Source organism: Cibotium barometz, chromosome 15 (genome assembly GCF_041138505.1).
Source record: "Cibotium barometz isolate CiBa-2024 chromosome 15, ASM4113850v1, whole genome shotgun sequence".
In the NCBI taxonomy this organism is placed as follows: Eukaryota; Viridiplantae; Streptophyta; class Polypodiopsida; order Cyatheales; family Cibotiaceae; genus Cibotium; species Cibotium barometz.
This window is the reverse complement of record NC_141060.1, coordinates 24349778-24367548: the sequence shown is the minus strand read 5'-3', so window position 1 is coordinate 24367548 and position 17771 is coordinate 24349778. Positions and strand designations below refer to the sequence as shown.

Sequence of the window (17771 nt, the reverse complement as noted above, 5' to 3'; positions counted from 1 at the left end):
TTTATAATGAATTTATTGCATTTACGGTATGCTCCTAAATGTTTGTATTCAACATAAGAGAGAATACAATCATTTTCATAAACATGGATAATTTATAATCGATCTCGATCTCCTTGTTACTTTCTTTACCTTATATGTTAATAATGCACTACAAGAGGGATGATCTCTATTAGTACATTTAAGCCACCAATAAAGGATGACCACTGTTAGTAGTGTTTTTTGGTGGCATTTAAGCAACATTTTATAAGCACTACTAAATGTCCTGACATTTTTGGTAAATGAATATAGTAACAAAAATAGTAGCACATATCGTAGCAAAAATAACAACACATATCATAGCAAAAATAACAGTGATGTGAACTATTGTGTATGATTACTATTCTAGAGACCAAATATATGAGATATGAGCAACTTAAAATTTATGAAAAAGATGTTGGATAAAATTATAAACTAGCATGAAAAATATATAAGCTTCATCTCGAAACATTTTAAGGTGAGCTCAAAAAACTCTTATCTCTTGCAATAAATCCATACATCCCATTTGGTCTAAGTGAAATGGTATATGTGAAGATCTTGTATATCTAGATCACCTATATCACTACGTGATGATGAGGTGGATGCATTATTATCATTATCACTACATGGCTTATTGTTCTCAATTAATAAAATGAGAACGTGCTCATTGTTGGTGCAAATTTTCCCATACTGTGAAATGGTTTCATCGTTCTCTTCTTGAGCATGGTTATTCTCATCTTGCCTAGTTATTGATATGGCATGATCCACTTTTATTTCATCCATTGTCTCCTCAACATCTTGATCATTTTGACCGAGGAGAAACTTATATGTAATATACCACCATTTTGCATGTATTTAGTCAAAGTGAAATGCAACCAAGTAACAACAACCATGTAGAATTTACAAAAAACTTGTACCTTCACTACGATATCACCTTCATGTAGATAATTAAAAAAAACTTGTTCACAATGCTGAGGTAGTACTAATGTGTCACTTGTATCTTGCCATATTTTGGTGAAATTTATCGCAAAAAATACATTTTGATTGCTTAAACACCTCTATTTACTACCTTGAAACATTTGACATCAAAGATATGTACATTGTGCCCAAATTTAACTTTTGAGATACCTTGAATAGTTTCATAGAAAAGTGTCGCATTAAATCAATCTTATTGGCTATAATATGATATCACGTCTATTATCTTGATTGTCTTGCTCAAACTTGTCTTTGATCACAATCATGTGTTCTTCCTAGAATCCATTGGTGCAAACGTGCCTCCCTTTTGACCATGTTTTGCATTGTATTTTTTTATACTTCCATAAAATAAAAGTATAAAATAATATACATGTTGAGCATATACATACAACACATAAATCTTCAATCAAACCCTATCATCAAGGGGAATAGTTTTCCTTACATGAAAGTTGCATCCGCTTGCGTGATCATACTCTTCCCTCATGACGATCTACCCCTTTTTTTCTTGATCGAGTACACCTTGAAGCCATTCAATATTGTAATCCTTTTGAAGAGCCTCAAGGACAGGTGGGCAAGGCAAGTATCTATTTGCTCTCTTCGTATCTTCCTTGCATCCTTATACCTCAATCCATTATCCCATCATTGAACTATTGAGAATACAAAATGTATTGACCTTTTGGTGCATGGCTTCATTCATCATTGCATTAAATTTGTGGGTGTAAGAGGATGCAATTTAATCCTTAATTTCCTCTTACCATGTGAATATTTATGGCACCTTTGATAAAACCACCTTATTGTCGAATACCCTTGGCCATACTCTTTCCATGCACCTAATCTCCATCCCTTACTAACTCAATGCTACTTTTAGCAATCAAATGGTCCTAAATTATTGATGCAACATTTGATATGCATTGGATCTAGAAGATGAGATTGATCTTTTTGGTCCAATATGGAAGGCAATAGAAGATCAAGTACCTCTTCATGCCTTCTAGTGTCTTCATGGAAGTCTCTTTCCATGGAATCTAGAAGATGATTAATATTTAACTTGGTCCAATATGGAAAAGGCGATAGAAGATCAAGTACCTCTTCATGCCTTTTGGTGTCTTCACTTTCCAACTCTCGAACCAATCTCCATCTTTGCACATTTCGTATAGTGGCTTGATGGGAGTCATTCTCCGTAACTCTTCCCAATCTTTGCTTTTCATACGAAGTAGAGGAATACATGGGACATTATTAGGATGAGGAGGAGGAAGAAATCAATGATGGTTATCACATACCACCTTCTTTAGTACATCTGATCTTCTTGAAATATGTGACGATCCACAAATTGGATATGCACTATACTTCTTGAAATAAGTGACGATCCACAAATTGGATATGCACTATACCCTACAGTCGTGATTGAGTCCTAACAAAATAATCAAGTAAATTCAATTAGAAAACAGTAAGAGCAATTCATTATCTTGAAATTAGAAGAGTACAAAGTTTTAAGAAATACCTAAGCACTCAGTGTATTATGGAAAGTCGTGCATAGTCCATAACAAAACACCCTTTATCTCCACACGTTGCATTGTGAAATTGGCCTTGATAAATCATATATTTTGAAACCCCATCACACCCATGTTCTTTACCTTATGCTTCTCGAGTATAAGGAGATCAAGCATTACAAGCAGTCTTCCATGGAGGAATATTGTAATTGACCATCATGACTAGCCATGTGGACCATGGAGGAATATTGTTATTGACTAGCATGACTAGCATGTGGACCATGGAGGAATGTTGTAATTGACCAGCATGACCAGCCATGTGGACCACACCTAAAAGCAAATGAGTTCATACCATCCATTCCTAAGCCAAGCCACAAGTGATGGGGCTTCGCTTTGAGCCCTAGGCATTCATGCTCTACATGTTGTCAAGCCTATGAATCTATCGAGATCCTTATATGATGCCATGAGTGGAGAAATGGTCCACATGCCATGTCATTAGGTCCACAATAGACTTATCCATAAAGTTGCATTAAAGATATTTATGCTTTCATCCATTAAATCATATATTTTCATCCATGCATACTAAAATATTTAAAATTTCCTAGCTTATGCATCTTGATGTTTTTTTTTCGTGTCTTTGCCCATAGCAATGTTATGTCATTCCTATAAATATAGTAGTGAATATAGCAACAAGCATAGTAGTGATGTGCTATGTAGCCCGCGCTATGCTTTGTGCTTCTATACCTTTCAAATATTTCCCCTGTCCTCCTCATTATTGCACTTTCTTGTCCCTCCCACTCACATCACTATCTTCCTTCTCCTTATCAAGGTGCTCCTTCATCTCCATTTCACAAAGAAGCGAAGGTGAGTTATTGGTTCTTTCATTCTTTTTGTTTTTCACTCTTAGGTTTATATACATTCTCTCTATTTCACTCATAGGGTTTCTCTTTCTACACTTTATGCTACAATACACACTAGTGCTATTCCTTCTCTTGCCCTAGTGCTATTTGATCCTAATAGCATTAAGTATTGGAATAAACCCTAAAAGTTACTAGTAAATTCCAAACTCCTAATAGCATTAAGTATGGGAATAAACCCTAAAAGTTACTAGTAAATTCCAAACTCCTAATAGCATTAAGTATGGGAATAAATCCTGATTAAATTCCAAACTCCAATAGCATTAGGGGTTGGAAAAAAACCTAAAAGCAATAGGGTTTATTCCAATTGCATGCCCTATTGCTATTAGTGTTTTTTCTAAACCCTATACTATTAGCTTTTTTTTGTAAACCCTTAATTTTAAATAAATTATTAGTGTTTTTTTAACCCTTACACTATTAGGATTTTAAGTTAACCAAAAGAGCATTAGTACTTTTTAAAAATCCTAATTCTAAACTCTCATATCATTAATCTCTTTCTAAATCGCTAATGTTTATCCCCAATCACATTAACATTAAAGACTCTTAACAATCAAACATTCAGGTGTTGTAGATAATCGTTGTTTTATGTGTTGTAGTCGTCTACTCATCTTGCTCTCTTTCTCTCCCTCCTCTTGCTAGTGTGTTGTTTAGACCAAATACAACAGGCTTTTTGATTAGGTTTTGTTTGCATAGACCATCAAAAAGCATGAATTGCATACAGTATGCAATGCAATGCTCTTATGCACTACAAGCATAAAGAGCTTTTCATACAACATGCACATCTCTTAGCATGCAAGCATACCTCTTATGTTAACTTTCATTGTTGCTCCCTTTCTTGTCTTTTTTTTAAATGTTTTTTGTTTGTAGGGTCTTCTTCCACATCTTCAAAATGAGAATCACTCTCATTATGAGGTAACAACATTCTGCCTTACATATTTTTGCTATGCAACATTTTTGCCATGATATAAATAGGAGTAGGATAACCAAATTTATATAGACCATATTGTCATTAAAGAGCTACTTGATATATGCCATCGAGCTCTAGCACGAGCAGCTGTAAGTGAACCAACCTTAGGTCCTCTTCATACAAGTGTGCAGACATGGATGGAGAGATTTTTGTAGTCCTCCTTTTGATACAAAGACCTTTCAAAAGGCCTGATTCATAGTTGCTTTTTGATGGGTGTCATGCTCGTTTTCTAGCATTTTGGCCGTAAAATACTCGCAAATTTTTAAAACGCCCATAAAGAAATACACTAAAATACCAAAAAACTTGTTATATTTCACCAAGCTCATCAATTTTGAAGGGCAAGGGTGCCTGTAAAAAATCAAGCCTATTGCACCCGAATAATATAAAAATTTGACTTTGAAGAGAGGGTGGGCCATGGCAACAGGAGAGTCACTAAGACTAGTTAAAGTAAGATACTTTTTGAAGTATCCACTTGGACCAAGCATGACCTACCAAGGGCCCAAGTGCGCGAAAAAAAAAAGTTTTTGTCCAATCATTCAAAAATAAAGATAATGCTAAAAATTAAGCACTGAAAATGAAAAGAAATACCAAGATTTGACTAAAATGTTTAAATTTCATTCGTTGAATATAAAGGAAACTGCCAAATTTCAATCAAACAATTTAAATTTCAACTGTAGAAAAAATACACTACAAACTGAGGGCCAAACAAAAATTCAAATTTAAGAAGAGCATACTAAAAGCTGTCTTTTAAAGTGTTTCGAATTTGAGGGTCTAATGGTGAGCAACCAAACACACATAGGAAAGGAAAAAGGGGGTGGAAGTTAAACTAAAACTACATCAAACAATGAATTATGACATGCTTGGGCTCATCGGTTGCAACCAACAAGGTTTACTTGTTAATGTTATGATTGGTTAAAACTTTATTTTTATTTTTTAAAACATTACTTTGGTCCTTGGAGTCTATTGATTCAAAAGGAACATATGTGTGTAATGTATGTATTAATGAACATATGGATAAATGGATGTTTACAGTCATATGAAAACATGTAGACTCATGTTATGTACAAACAAGCGCCATAGTAGCTTACAAAAAAAGGTAGTGAAAATGGTGGGGGGAGGGGGGGAGGAGGGGGCAACAGGTGGGTGGCCAGCTATCCCCTTATTGAGCTCAATAAACACTCAAGAAGCTTGCCCTCATCACCTTCCTCCCTCCACCCCCCCCCCCCCCCCCCCCCCCCCTTCCCTAATTGAGCTCTATACACCCACACCACTTACCTCACCTCTTTCAACTTTCATCACTTGGGCTCTAACCTTGTGTTCATCCCAACATAGGTTCCACTGTACTCAAATGAAGTTCCAAGCTTTTGTTGCATAAGTGGTAGGTCTTCTCCATATGGTTGTGCATGTTTTTCTCCCAACTTCACATCCATGTTAACAGAGGGCGCTTCTGAAAGAGACTCAATCTCCTTCACCACCTGTGCCATTGTGGGTCGAGCTTCGGGATTATCTTGCACACAAGCTAATGCCAACTCCACTAGTCTTTCCAATGCCTTGGGTGGATACTCTCTCAGATCAGGGTCCACCATGGATTTGACCACTAAACCCATCCCACCTTGTGAAAGGGCTGTTGTAATCTCGCGCACCACATACTTGCCGCCTTGAATTGGCAGCCTAGCAGTCACCACTTCAAGCAATACCACACCAAAACTGTACACATCACTCTTATCTGTGAGTCTGTTGGTCATGAAATAATCTGGATCCAAATATCCCTGCAATGAATGAAGAAATGCTGCATAAGAATTTGCAGCATGATGTTTAAGGCAAGGTTTTGATACAACAATGGGTATGTCTCCCTTACCAGTGTTCCTTTGACCTGTGTGGACAAAGGAGCCACCGCATCCTCGGTAGGTGCAAGCTTGGAGAGCCCAAAGTCTGCAACCTTGGCCACCAGTTTGTCATCAAGAAGGATGTTGCTTGACTTGATGTCTCTATGAATGATGGGTGGATTAGCTTCTGTGTGCAGGTAAGCAATACCCCTTGCAGAATGGAGGGCAAGTGCTATCCTCCTCTCCCAGTCCATCTGTATTCCAGTTGTACCTATCAAGACACAACAATGGCATAACATTTGCCGTGTTAACTTACATAACACAGGTCACCTAAAACGTGAGTTATGCCATGTGTTGCAATCTCCTGCTCCATGTATCACCCGATGAAACTCAAGGACAAGCTAAGGCTCTTTACAGAAAATGCCTGCTTGTTGTCAGATTGGGAGGCACTTGGATGGCAGAGATCCCCTGTCCAAGGCTGACAGGCAGTCAAGATGGGCCCCCAGTCTGGGTGCTCATCTTGTTTGTAAAGGGCCTAAGTTTAGCCAAGGGATTGATGAAGTGCTTATAACTCTGACCGATTGCCACTGAACAAGAGGACTTATCCACCTACTCATATCACCTTAAAAATGCAACCAATACCTACGTTGCATAGTCAAACAAACTAAGTCAATTAGTGCTTAATCTGGATCAACATTCAATTGCATATAGTACCTGAGAGGCATTCTCTTAATGTTCCATTTGGCATGTACTCATATACAAGCATCTGCTCGCCTTCTTCGAAGCAGAATCCTATCAAACCCACCAAGTTTCTATGGTGAACTCTAGACAAAAGCTCTATCTCATTTTTGAATTCGGTGGCACCTTGTAAAGAGTGAGTCCCTGCCCTTTTAATGGCCACCCTCTCTCCTGATAATAGGTAGCCTTTGTATACCTGCAAAAATCAAATTATGAAGTGGCCAACACATATGAAGGTACATCAAGAAATAAATGGCAACAAATATGAAGGTTCCTAGTTAAGCTGCAATGTAGTACCTTGCCATATCCTCCTTCACCAATCTCATTGCTTTGGCTGAAGTTGTTGGTACACTTACTTACTTCGTCTAGCGAGAACCACCGTGCACCTTTCAACTGAGGAATATCTGCAGTTCCCCCTTCACTATCTACAATCCAAGCAGCTGCCACAAAGGAAAACAAAGGAGGCTTCATGAGTGTCTTTAGGCATTACAATATTTTATGTTATTATAGGTAATTTGAAACTTTTTTTTTTTGAGAGATGATAATATGTTAGTGAAAGACAAAGGCATGTCCAGTGGGTGTAGCTAGCAAAGTTCATGTTAGATTTAGTTTGCTTGATGTGATGGACATCTTCAGGAGACAGTCCGGAGATATGGGCAGTCGTATGCTTGGGCACATGGGCACTAGCTTGTATATGTGTGTGGAACTAGTTTTGGGGCCATGGACTGTCCAGTGGGCAGGCTAGTGTGGGCATGGACCTGATTTGGTCCAGTTGGCCAGGGTTGGCAGTCCAGACTCCTGGTCTTGTTCATCATTCACTCATAAGAGTACACTGGAGCTCTTCCACCCACTGAAGGGCTTGGCCCACTGCAGGTGGAGAGGGAATATCATTGTTGTGACCGCTTGTTAACTGCTTGTTCGTCAGCAATATAATCTTGGTGTTGATCTTGTTGATTCCGTTGTCATCTATTTATTCTAACATGGTATCAGAGCATTGGCGTTCAAACCATGGTACCAGCCTGGTGGTGGGGGTGATGATGCAGGAGCTGCATATTTCGGTGCGAATGCTTGGAGGCATGTTGGAGGTGCCATCGAGCTGAGATTGGGCATTCCCCACTAGAGCCAGGATGTTGACTGAGCGAACGGCCAAGAGTTGAGAGCAGGTGGGCCAAATCTCTATGCTTGGAGACTGTTTGGTCCGGGAGCTTTCTTTGGGCAGTTGGATGGTCCGTTTGGGTGGCTACGATGGTGCTGGTGCTTGCCAGATGCACTTGTGGTGGCTTGGTCTGCTGGGTAGTCAACACTGGGGAGACGGAGAAGATCATTTGCATGGCTGGCCATAATGCTGTGGTTCTATGTCCTCGGTGGGCACATGTAAGTAGACCGGGCAAGCATTTGAGCTCATGGCAGTGTGTAGATGATTTTGCGTGGAATCGTTGAGCTTTTTGGGATCATGGCAGAGGAACAAGGTACAGACTTCCATGATGTGGGATCATACAGGTTTCATGTGCATGATCAGGTTGCTCATGTTTTGCTCGGACAGAGGGGGAAGTGTCACCTGAGGTTTGGCATGTTGGATCATGGTGGTCTGAGACAATTGGACATTGTCATTGACAGGTGTTGAGATCGAGAGGGGGACTGTGAGTACTTGGTACAGAACAGGTTTGAGAGGGTCTTGATATATATTTTCTTCATTGCCAAGGTGGGAATGCAAGCCCATGGCTGGGAAGATGGGAGATGGTGACACCGCTGGAGCAACTAAAGGGCTAGGACCTCAGGATGCTATGCAGTTGCCCATGGATTGGCCATGGGTGACTTCCTAGTCAAGTTTGTTCTTGGTGGAAGTCCGTGCAGCAACGGTATTCAGAGGACAAGAGTTGTTCATCATGACCTAGGTAGTTGATCGGATGTGAACAGCTCAAAGTTGAAGTTTGCCTCTGGAGCATGCCATTGCTCACATGGTTTTGTCCCTTCTTCTACAAGTTCCTCGAGAGCTCTAGTGGCCACTGAAAGCAGGTGTTGACAAGGTACAAGAAGATTGTACTAGAGGAGGACATGGAGTTCTACTCATTTGGAGGTTTGGAGCAGATTTATATGTACGCGATCTTTCTCTGATTGGTGAGGAGATTACGAGGAGCCTTGGCATCGACATATTGACATCGACTTCACAACCATAAAAATGAGAGGGGGTGTTAGATTTAGTGTGCTTGATGTGACGGACATCTTCATGTTGTGAGCTCCCTCGGGAGACAGTCCGGAGATAGATAGTTCATGGTCGGTTATATGCTTGACTACGCCGGGTTTGGTCCTATGTACCCTGGCTTAGCTTGGGCACATGGGCACTAGCTTGTATATGTATGTGGAACTAGTTGTGGGGGCCATGGACTGGCTAGTGTCGGCATGGACCTAATTTGGTCCAGTTGGCACCAGGGTTGGCAATCCAGACCCTATAAATAGAAACCCAGGGTCTTGTATTCACCATTCACTCATGATTAGGCACACCGTGGAGCTCTTCAACCCAAAGATCATTGTAACCTTTTGTCAGCAATATAATCTTGGTGTTGATCTTGTTGCAATCACTCTGTTGTCATCTATTATTACAGTTCAAACCCAGGTCCTCATTCCCAAGGGTACAACACCTTCACCAGTAGGCTACATGCCCACAGGCAAATTGTTTGAAACCGAAAGAGCTTACATTGCCAGATCAGATGCCAAGGGTGTCCAATGCATGCATTCTCATGATATTGCTAGATTAGCTACCAAGGTTCTTCTGTTCATGCATTTGTTTCATTGAGTATATATAAATATCTGTTATGTATGTATGTATGTATGTATATGTATCTATCTATGTATACATGTGTATGTTGTTATATATAGATATATATACATCTACATATACACACACGCACGCGCACACTTTTTTTTAGTGAAACCACTATCTCATTAAGAAAAAACAAAATATACGCGCGTGTGGCACGCACACGCACATACACACACACACACACACACACACACACACACACATATGTGTATATATATGTGTGTGTGTGTGTGTCTATATATATATATATATATATATATATATATATATATATATACATATATATATATATAACCTTTCACTGCTATATGAGATGCCAAGGTTGTCCCAAGCATGCATTCTTCTCGTTAATCATAAAATCAAAACTAAGAGTTTGCACTGCTAAATGAGACATCAAAGGTTGTCTATTGCATGCATTCATCTCATTAATTTCAATAATTATTGATGTATCAAAACTAAGACCTTGTCTGTCGCATGTATACTTTTCATTAATTCATCGATTCATAATATATCAAAACTAACACCTTATATTGCTATATGAGATGTCAAGGTTGTCCAATGCAAGCAATCTTCTTATTGATTAATGATACAACAAAACCAAGACCTTGCTAGATGAGATGCCAAGGTTGTCCAATGCATGCATTCTTCTTATGATATGTGAAAACGAAGACTGCAAGGCTACTAACCAAAAGGCTTGTTCAACTTTTCTGCCTTTTGAGCTCTTTTCCTCTGCTGCATAGCAAAAACTCCAATGACCACGATTGCGATCACGAAGACCGCCACTCCGATTCCAATACCAATTTTTGCAGCTGTGCTGAGCTTGTTTACCACAATCACTGCATGATCAACACAAAGAAGACTCTGATTAACTAAAGCATTACATGAGTTTTTACAGCCGCAAATGCATGTTAGAGGTCTTCTTATCGTCTTACCCTTGTATATAGATTACACCTCAAAATAAGCCATGTGATTATGACCATAAACATGAATAAGGATGTAATTAACTAACATGTAACATAGACTTTCAGAACTGCAAATGCATGTGTTAGGGATCCAAATATGTTCTTGTCATTGTATGCACTACAAGTTGGGATGCGAAAGGGTGCAATTAATTAGCGCATAACAAAATTTTACAGCTGCAAATGCGTGTGTTAGGGGATCTAATTTTCAGCTGCAAAATTTTACAGCTGAAAATACTGTTCTCATCATTGTATGCGCTACACTACAAATGCATGTGTTAGGGATCTAATTATGTTCCTATAATTGTATGCACTACCCTACAAATGCATGTGTTAGGGCTTCAATTATGTCGTTGCCATTATATGCACTACTCTAATGGTCTACAAAACCATCAATAACATCTTTAAATACAAACCTCAAATCAAACCATATGATCAAGCCAAAGTATATACCTGTGTCATAAGGGGTCCCAGTGAACCCACATACCATAGGTCCAATTCCAGGAAATTGGATTTCCTGGTTTTTAAGAACAAATGATATGCGAGCTGCATCACTAGAAGGCCATACATCGGCGCTGCTCGGTGGAAAGACGGACACCTTGACTTGGGTAACCGAGATGACGTCCACCACCACTTGGTCGTCCAAGAATGTAAGGTTTTCAAGAAAACTGCTTGTGTTAAGCCCCAATGCAAACAGATCCTCAATATTAGAGATGCCATAGTCACTGAGAAGGGCGATTTTGGTTGCTAGAAACGTGACATTGCCCACCACAGGGCGAGTGCACCGGCAGTCTGCTGACGCTTTGGTGTTGATTGCATATTGATCTTGGCATGCATTGCTGCATTCTGATGCATTTGTAGGGCTTGGGGGTGGTGGTGTGCTGGATTGCAGTGTGTCACATTCAGTTGGATTGCTGTTGCAATAAGGATTTCCATCCAGTCTGTTTGTGTGAAATCAAAATGTAGGAAGTCAGTATGACCACACAGGTTACACAAGGAGCAGTTCATACAAGCTGGATTGTAATGAAGAAACAAGGGTTAAGACACACAAAACATCACAATTACATATCACTCATACAAACACAATCCATTCAGACATTATTAAGATTGATATTCAATAACTCTTAAGTAGATGTCCACAGGTGTGTAGCTCAGTGGTAAAGGGATGTAGTCGAGTACGAACCGCTGGACACCTATAGCTAAATATATGATAAGCCTCCAAAAAATATAAACCAAACTCAACTAGATAGACCCAAAAATACATTCAATCTTTATCTAGATGGAACCTAGCCCTCTGATTGCTTAGCACTACTCACAGTATCTGGAGTGTATAGTTGCTCTTGTCAAGGGCAGTCAGGTTGTTGTTTGTTACATTCACAAGTAGTAGTGTTGAATACGCCAAAGTAAGGTTTAATGTGCCATTGAGGTTGTTTGAAGCAAGTGTCCTGCGATGAGCCAATGCACAGAGGAATATAAGCTTCTCATTCAATGACTTACACACATATACTAAACCCTCCACAAAAGTAATAATAGAAGTAGAGACAAGTCGAGACTTACACATTGGAAATATTGGGGCTTAAACTAAATAAATCAGCAGGTATGCTGCCAGTCAAGTTTGCAGAGTCCATGGACCTGAGTAAAATGGAAAGCTGTTAAGGAAAAAAAAAAAGAAGAAGAATGTATGATACCTGAGTGCAGAGGAGATGGTGACTTTATAAAGAATAAATAGAGCCTTAACATTTACAAAAGGTGTAATTTATATAAGCTTCTTATGTATTTGATGTATAGTAAGGTGTACGCACACATATGTGTGTGGAGACACATGCATGTGCGTGTGTGTGCGCGCATTTATATTTATATTTACTTTTTTTGGGGGGTTTTGGCTGGAAATTTGAATATGCCATCGCTTGCACAGAGGGAGATTTGAACCCGTCACCTAGGGACTCTCAAACTCTTTCCTTACCACTGCACTAACGCGCGATTGGCATTTATATTTATATTTACAGATAAAACTGAGGCCACTAACTTACATAACCATTTTACCCAAATAATATTGTCAAAAACAATGCAAGCTGATTATTGATAGAAGATTTAAATGTCATAAACTTCCGGGCAAGGTGCTTAACAGTAAGTAAAGTTTTTGGAGTTTGCTAATCCAACTTGGGATTTCAGCAGCATCAAACTGATTGTTGCCAAGGTACCTGCACAATGGATTTAAAAAAATATATATTTACAGATATTGATGTGATTTAACGCCTCTTGCTGAAATTGAAAATTGGGGGGGAAAAGGGTTATGTAAGTCATATTGAATATAGAAAGATCCACATCCTTACAGCATTTGTAGGTTTGTGTTGTTGGACAGATCTGGCAGCTGGCCACTCAGGTCATTGTTGTTTAACTGCCTGTGTTACAAAAATATAAATTGAGAAAAATTTAAAACTCAAAATATAATTTCAGAAATTTTAAAAGTTCCATTAGCTTTTGAATCTAGCAGAAAAAATGTAAACACACACACAATCAATATGTGTGTGTGTGTGTGTGACACACACACACACACACACACAATCAATATATATGTGTGTGTGTGTGCGCGCGCGCGCGCATGCGTGTATACATATTGAGAATTGCATGTAATAAAGGAAAACATATTCTCATTGTCCCATAAAATTTGAGAGCTTACAATGTGGTGAGATTTGTTATGGTGCTGATATTAGAAGGAACCGATCCATTGAGAGAATTGAAATCAAATCGTCTGCCCAAACGAAAAAAGGGGGATGAGAAAAAAGGAGAATTATCAATGGTTGCAATTGATTTAGCAGAAAAGAGAAAAGAAAGTGTGGCATACATAAATAATTTATGGGTTTGACTGTGCCCACATCATCCCAATTCATTGAACAGAAAAGTGTGGCATACATAAATAGTTTTTGGGTTTGAATGTACCCACATGATCTCCACATGAAGCAAATCTCCAATGTTTGAAGGAATGCTCCCAGTGAGATTATTATCGTGCAATAACCTTATCAAGTATAATTCCAGTCACCAATGATAAGCAAAAAAAAAATGGTTGAATTAAGGCATCAAGCATGCTGCATAATTTGAAGATTTAGATATAACATGCATGAATTACACATACTAAAATGGGTTTAAACAAACCTATTTTTTTGGCTTGAACTAGCATTATGAGAAAGATTATCTTACAAATGTAGCAGGTTCATCCGTGAGTTGAAGATGGACGATGGAATGCTCCCCGAAAACGAGTTGTTTTCCAAATGGCTTCAACCAAGAAATGCCATTCATTAATGGGAAAAAAACACATGTACAGTTAACTATGGTTTGTGTGGTGAGGGCTTAATAAATTATGCAAAGCTTAAGGTAACAATGTATGTGCAGCATGACTTGGTTTTTTTAATTTTGGTTTTTATACAAGACTTACAAGTGCTGTGCATTTGTAAGATTGTCCAAGCCACTTCCAATAGTGCTTGTGGTAGAATCAGGGAGAAGTCCACTTAGTTGATTGCTTGATACATCAAACCAATTTAAATCCTTCAGCAGACCAATGGTATCAGGTAAAGCTCCCAAAAATGCGTTTTGAGTCAAACCACTGAGAGAAAATAGGCAATAGAACTAGTATGTTAGATCAAGTAACCCATCAAACCACAACTGGAAAAAACATAGATTTTCATGTGAAAGCAAGTCAAGACAGCGCCGAAAAATACGTATGATATCATCTGAGTTCACATTACAAGGTCTATTTGCAATCCTTACATGTACAAAAGGTGTATTGTGCGCGGTCACAAGAGATGAAAGAGATGGCACACACTCACACTCGCACATGCACACACACCTACACGTGTGAAATAGACCTGTTTTTTTAACCATCTACACTGGGTGTTATGAGGGGTTTCTTATAAGTGAGGACGATCGAGACAACGAAACTAATGACAAAAGCGTTTCTCTGCTCGAGTCTCAGAGACCTCGTCTCTGACCCCAGCTCGAAAAACAAAAACAAAACTTATAAGTAAGGCCCAACCAGAAAATGTACAAGGTTTTGCTACCATAGTTTGAAGTCCATAAATTTTCAGTCGTTTACATGGCAAGCATCAACATATAAACCTGTAATGCATTATCACCTCAAGATACAGACTTATCTTCTCTTAATGTATGCACACATGTGGAACAGTTAATCGTAACATGCAAACATGTATGTGCAGTCATTAATCATGGGGTATTGAAATATATACACATATATGTGCAATTCATTGATAGGATTAGAGCCAAACGTTGTATAAAATTTTGATTGTTGATTGATTCATTAACACCCAAAAAAAAAAAACTGTCAAGTGAATTAAGGAAAATTATTAGCACAGATGTGTCCTTACAGATGTTGGAGTGAGGTCAGATTTCCAATCTCTGATGGAATTGAGCCCGAAAAATTACAAAATTGCACATAACTGCAAAATAATGCATGCTGTATTATGACCACAAAAGCTTGCTAAAAAAAGTATTAAAAAAATAGAAAATAATGAGTGTTTCTACATGTCTGTTTTTTTTTTGGAAGTTTTTTTAAAAATAAAAATAAAATGAAAAACATGTGCTTACAATCTCTGGATGATTTTCAGGTTGCCTATCTCTGAAGGAAGACTGCCTCCCAACTTTGGATTGGATGAGAGATCCCTGTGATTTTTCCAGTTGCCCAAATAAATAAATAAAATATACATGGGGAAATTTTTTTTAAAGAATGGGCGTCAAGTAAATATTATCTTTCGTTTTCTAATTTAATTTTAATTTTCTCAGATTTTTAAATAAAATGTTGGCCACTCACAAATCTGTCAAATTTGTAAGGTCTCCAATAGCAGAAGGAAGAGTCCCAGCCAATTCCTGGTTGATAAGAAGCCTGGGAATATATATATTCAGCAAACTTTAACACTTGATTTGATCATGCTTTCAATGTTTAAGAGCAAAAAACAGCAGGTCGAAATTTATTAAACTTGCTGATAAGCGGATAAACCATGGAGATTAACTTGGATAAGGGTTAATTAGTGGATTGATTTGGAGATTAATGTGGAGATTTGGTTTGTGAAGTTGGAGGTTGATAAAAAGGTTTGAGGAAAAAACAGTATTAAATAAACATGTTGATTAGTGGGCAATTAGCAATGAAGTGATGGATTAATTCGGAGATTAGGGGAGTTACAGTTGGGTCACACGCGTGTTGGTGGCGTCGCAGCGAATGCCAAGCCATAGGTCGTCGCATGGGTCTGTGCTGGTGTCCCACGAGGAAGGGTTCTGGGACCAAGCGCTATGCAAAGAAACCAGTGCATCCACTGCAATTTTTTTATTTTTTCGAAAATAAACAGATTAATCAGTTGTTTTTTTTAAATAAAAAAGACTCAAGAATCAAAATCTTTAAATTTGAAATACATATCTCGCTCTCAAATTGATTCAAGACCTATTGTGGGCTGATTTTATGGGTAGATTAATACCCAATTAAGCCCTTTGATTATTGGATTATCCCAGCTACGTGTTGATCTTTCTGCCGTTAATCATAATTATCAACCTGACTGGACGTGTAATAACTTCTAGCTGGGTGTGCTAATTCCTACATTGGGTAGATTAATACCCGATTAAGTCCTTTGATTATTGGATTATCGCAGCTACGTGTTGATCTTTCTCCCGTTAATCGTCACTTACTGTTGTGATTAACTACTGAATAAAAACAATCCTATATTTTGAGCGCTTGTAAGGTTTGGATAATTCACTGCTCGTGATTACTCTGAAGAGGATTAATTACGAGTACAACATAATTAGAGACATTATGTAGGATGAAGATCGATGAGAGGTGATTACCGTCCTGTTGATTGGTAGTTGCCTCCACAGACAAAAGCAGAAAGGCGATGATTAGAGGTGAGAAGCAAATGAGAGATTTTTTCTGCTGAGACCAACAGGAAAAACCTAATTTTTGCTGCTTGATTACAAGGTTAGTAGAAATCATAGCCAAAGGTAAGGGAATGGAAGCAAGATATGATAGCTGAAGGGGTGGGGGGGGGGGGGGCGGGGGAGAGAGAGAGAGCGAGCGAGAGAGAGACAAAAACACACACAGAGACACACACAAAAACAAACACACACACACACACAAGATGTGAGGATGGGGAGAGGGAGACCAGCTCAACTAGGGCTACCAAACGTTGAAAAAACCATAAATATATGTACTTGGTAACTTGTCAGCTTCGCATATAATCCCTCTTTGACATTTTCCAAATAATTAAATGTCTATTCCATGTGAGAATCACATTTCAAACTTTGCTTATAGATATTTTAAAATTCTAAGGATTAGACACATGATAATAAGAAATTTAAAAAATAGCATCAAATTCAAAACTATGCCTTTCAAAACCCTCTAAGATATAAATCTGAACGTTCTAAGATCCAAATATTTAGGCGGCCATGTGGAACTTGTGTATTAGGCATTAGTGCACACCACGCTCGTATACACATGGTACCAATACCACTCTAGGAAAGTCCAAGATAAAGTTTTTTTTTTTAATGTGGGAGATAGTTACCAGGGTGGTTGGTAAATCCATAACTTGAACAATTTCGCCAGATCTTACTCCTGTTTTAGTGTGGAGGAGGAAGGATGCAAATTCTCTATGCTCTATCATCACAAGCATCGCTAATTTTGCTACCCAAGGAGGTCACTGAGAAGAGTATGCAAGATAACACCTAAGTTCAGATGAAGTTTTGTGGAGTTATAAAAAATGTAAATACATGATAAGGGGTTTTTTAATTCACGCAATGAAAAAATACATGTAGAAGGGGTAGTTTATGTTAAAAAAAACACAATAGCAGAAGCGGGATCTTCATGTTCTTCACAATACAAAGCATTGAACTGTAGAAAGAAGTGGAGAGAAAACAATATTACTACTTGCAAACTTGAGCGACCAATAGTATTGGTGTTCTGGACCATGTCTAAATGGAAGGAAAGCGACTCCACTATGGAAGGGAAGGAAGGGAAGGGACTCCACTATGAAAGGAAGGGAAGCGACTCAATTGACTTGTAGGTTTGTCAAGG

General features: G+C 38.5%; 1 protein-coding gene across 2 annotated transcripts; it reads right to left on the bottom strand.

Annotated features, from left to right (window-relative positions):
- Nucleotides 1–5346: 5346 nt before the first annotated feature.
- LOC147631096 (leucine-rich repeat receptor protein kinase HPCA1-like) lies at nucleotides 5347–16768 on the bottom strand. 2 transcript variants are annotated; one of them, XM_086809427.1, is made up of 19 exons: nucleotides 16550–16768; nucleotides 15897–16026; nucleotides 15528–15599; nucleotides 15305–15379; nucleotides 15085–15156; nucleotides 14139–14306; nucleotides 13904–13978; nucleotides 13650–13721; nucleotides 13386–13457; nucleotides 13039–13107; nucleotides 12832–12906; nucleotides 12263–12337; nucleotides 12022–12150; nucleotides 11159–11646; nucleotides 10433–10582; nucleotides 7223–7365; nucleotides 6902–7121; nucleotides 6220–6458; nucleotides 5347–6130 (listed from the first exon to the last, which is right to left on the bottom strand). In XM_086809427.1, the coding sequence occupies exons 1-19, from the start codon at nucleotides 16692–16694 to the stop codon at nucleotides 5657–5659; spliced, it is 2943 nt and encodes a 980-aa protein (XP_086665553.1). In that variant the 5' UTR covers nucleotides 16695–16768; the 3' UTR covers nucleotides 5347–5656. The 2 variants fall into 2 exon arrangements, with proteins under 2 accessions (XP_086665553.1, XP_086665554.1); XM_086809428.1 differs by having other exon boundaries at nucleotides 14139–14222.
- Nucleotides 16769–17771: the final 1003 nt, after the last annotated feature.

What these genes read in the sequence shown, in the direction of transcription:
- LOC147631096 (XM_086809427.1), bottom strand. Translation starts at nt 16,694, where the DNA reads ATGATTTCTACTAACCTTGTAATCAAGCAGCAAAAATTAGGTTTTTCC. An exon ending in CGGATGAACCTGCTACATTT is followed by an intron (nt 13,722 to 13,903) that starts GTAAGATAATCT and finishes ATACTTGATAAG; the next exon opens with GTTATTGCACGATAATAATC. An exon ending in AGCCCCAATATTTCCAATGT is followed by an intron (nt 12,151 to 12,262) that starts GTAAGTCTCGAC and finishes GGCTCATCGCAG; the next exon opens with GACACTTGCTTCAAACAACC.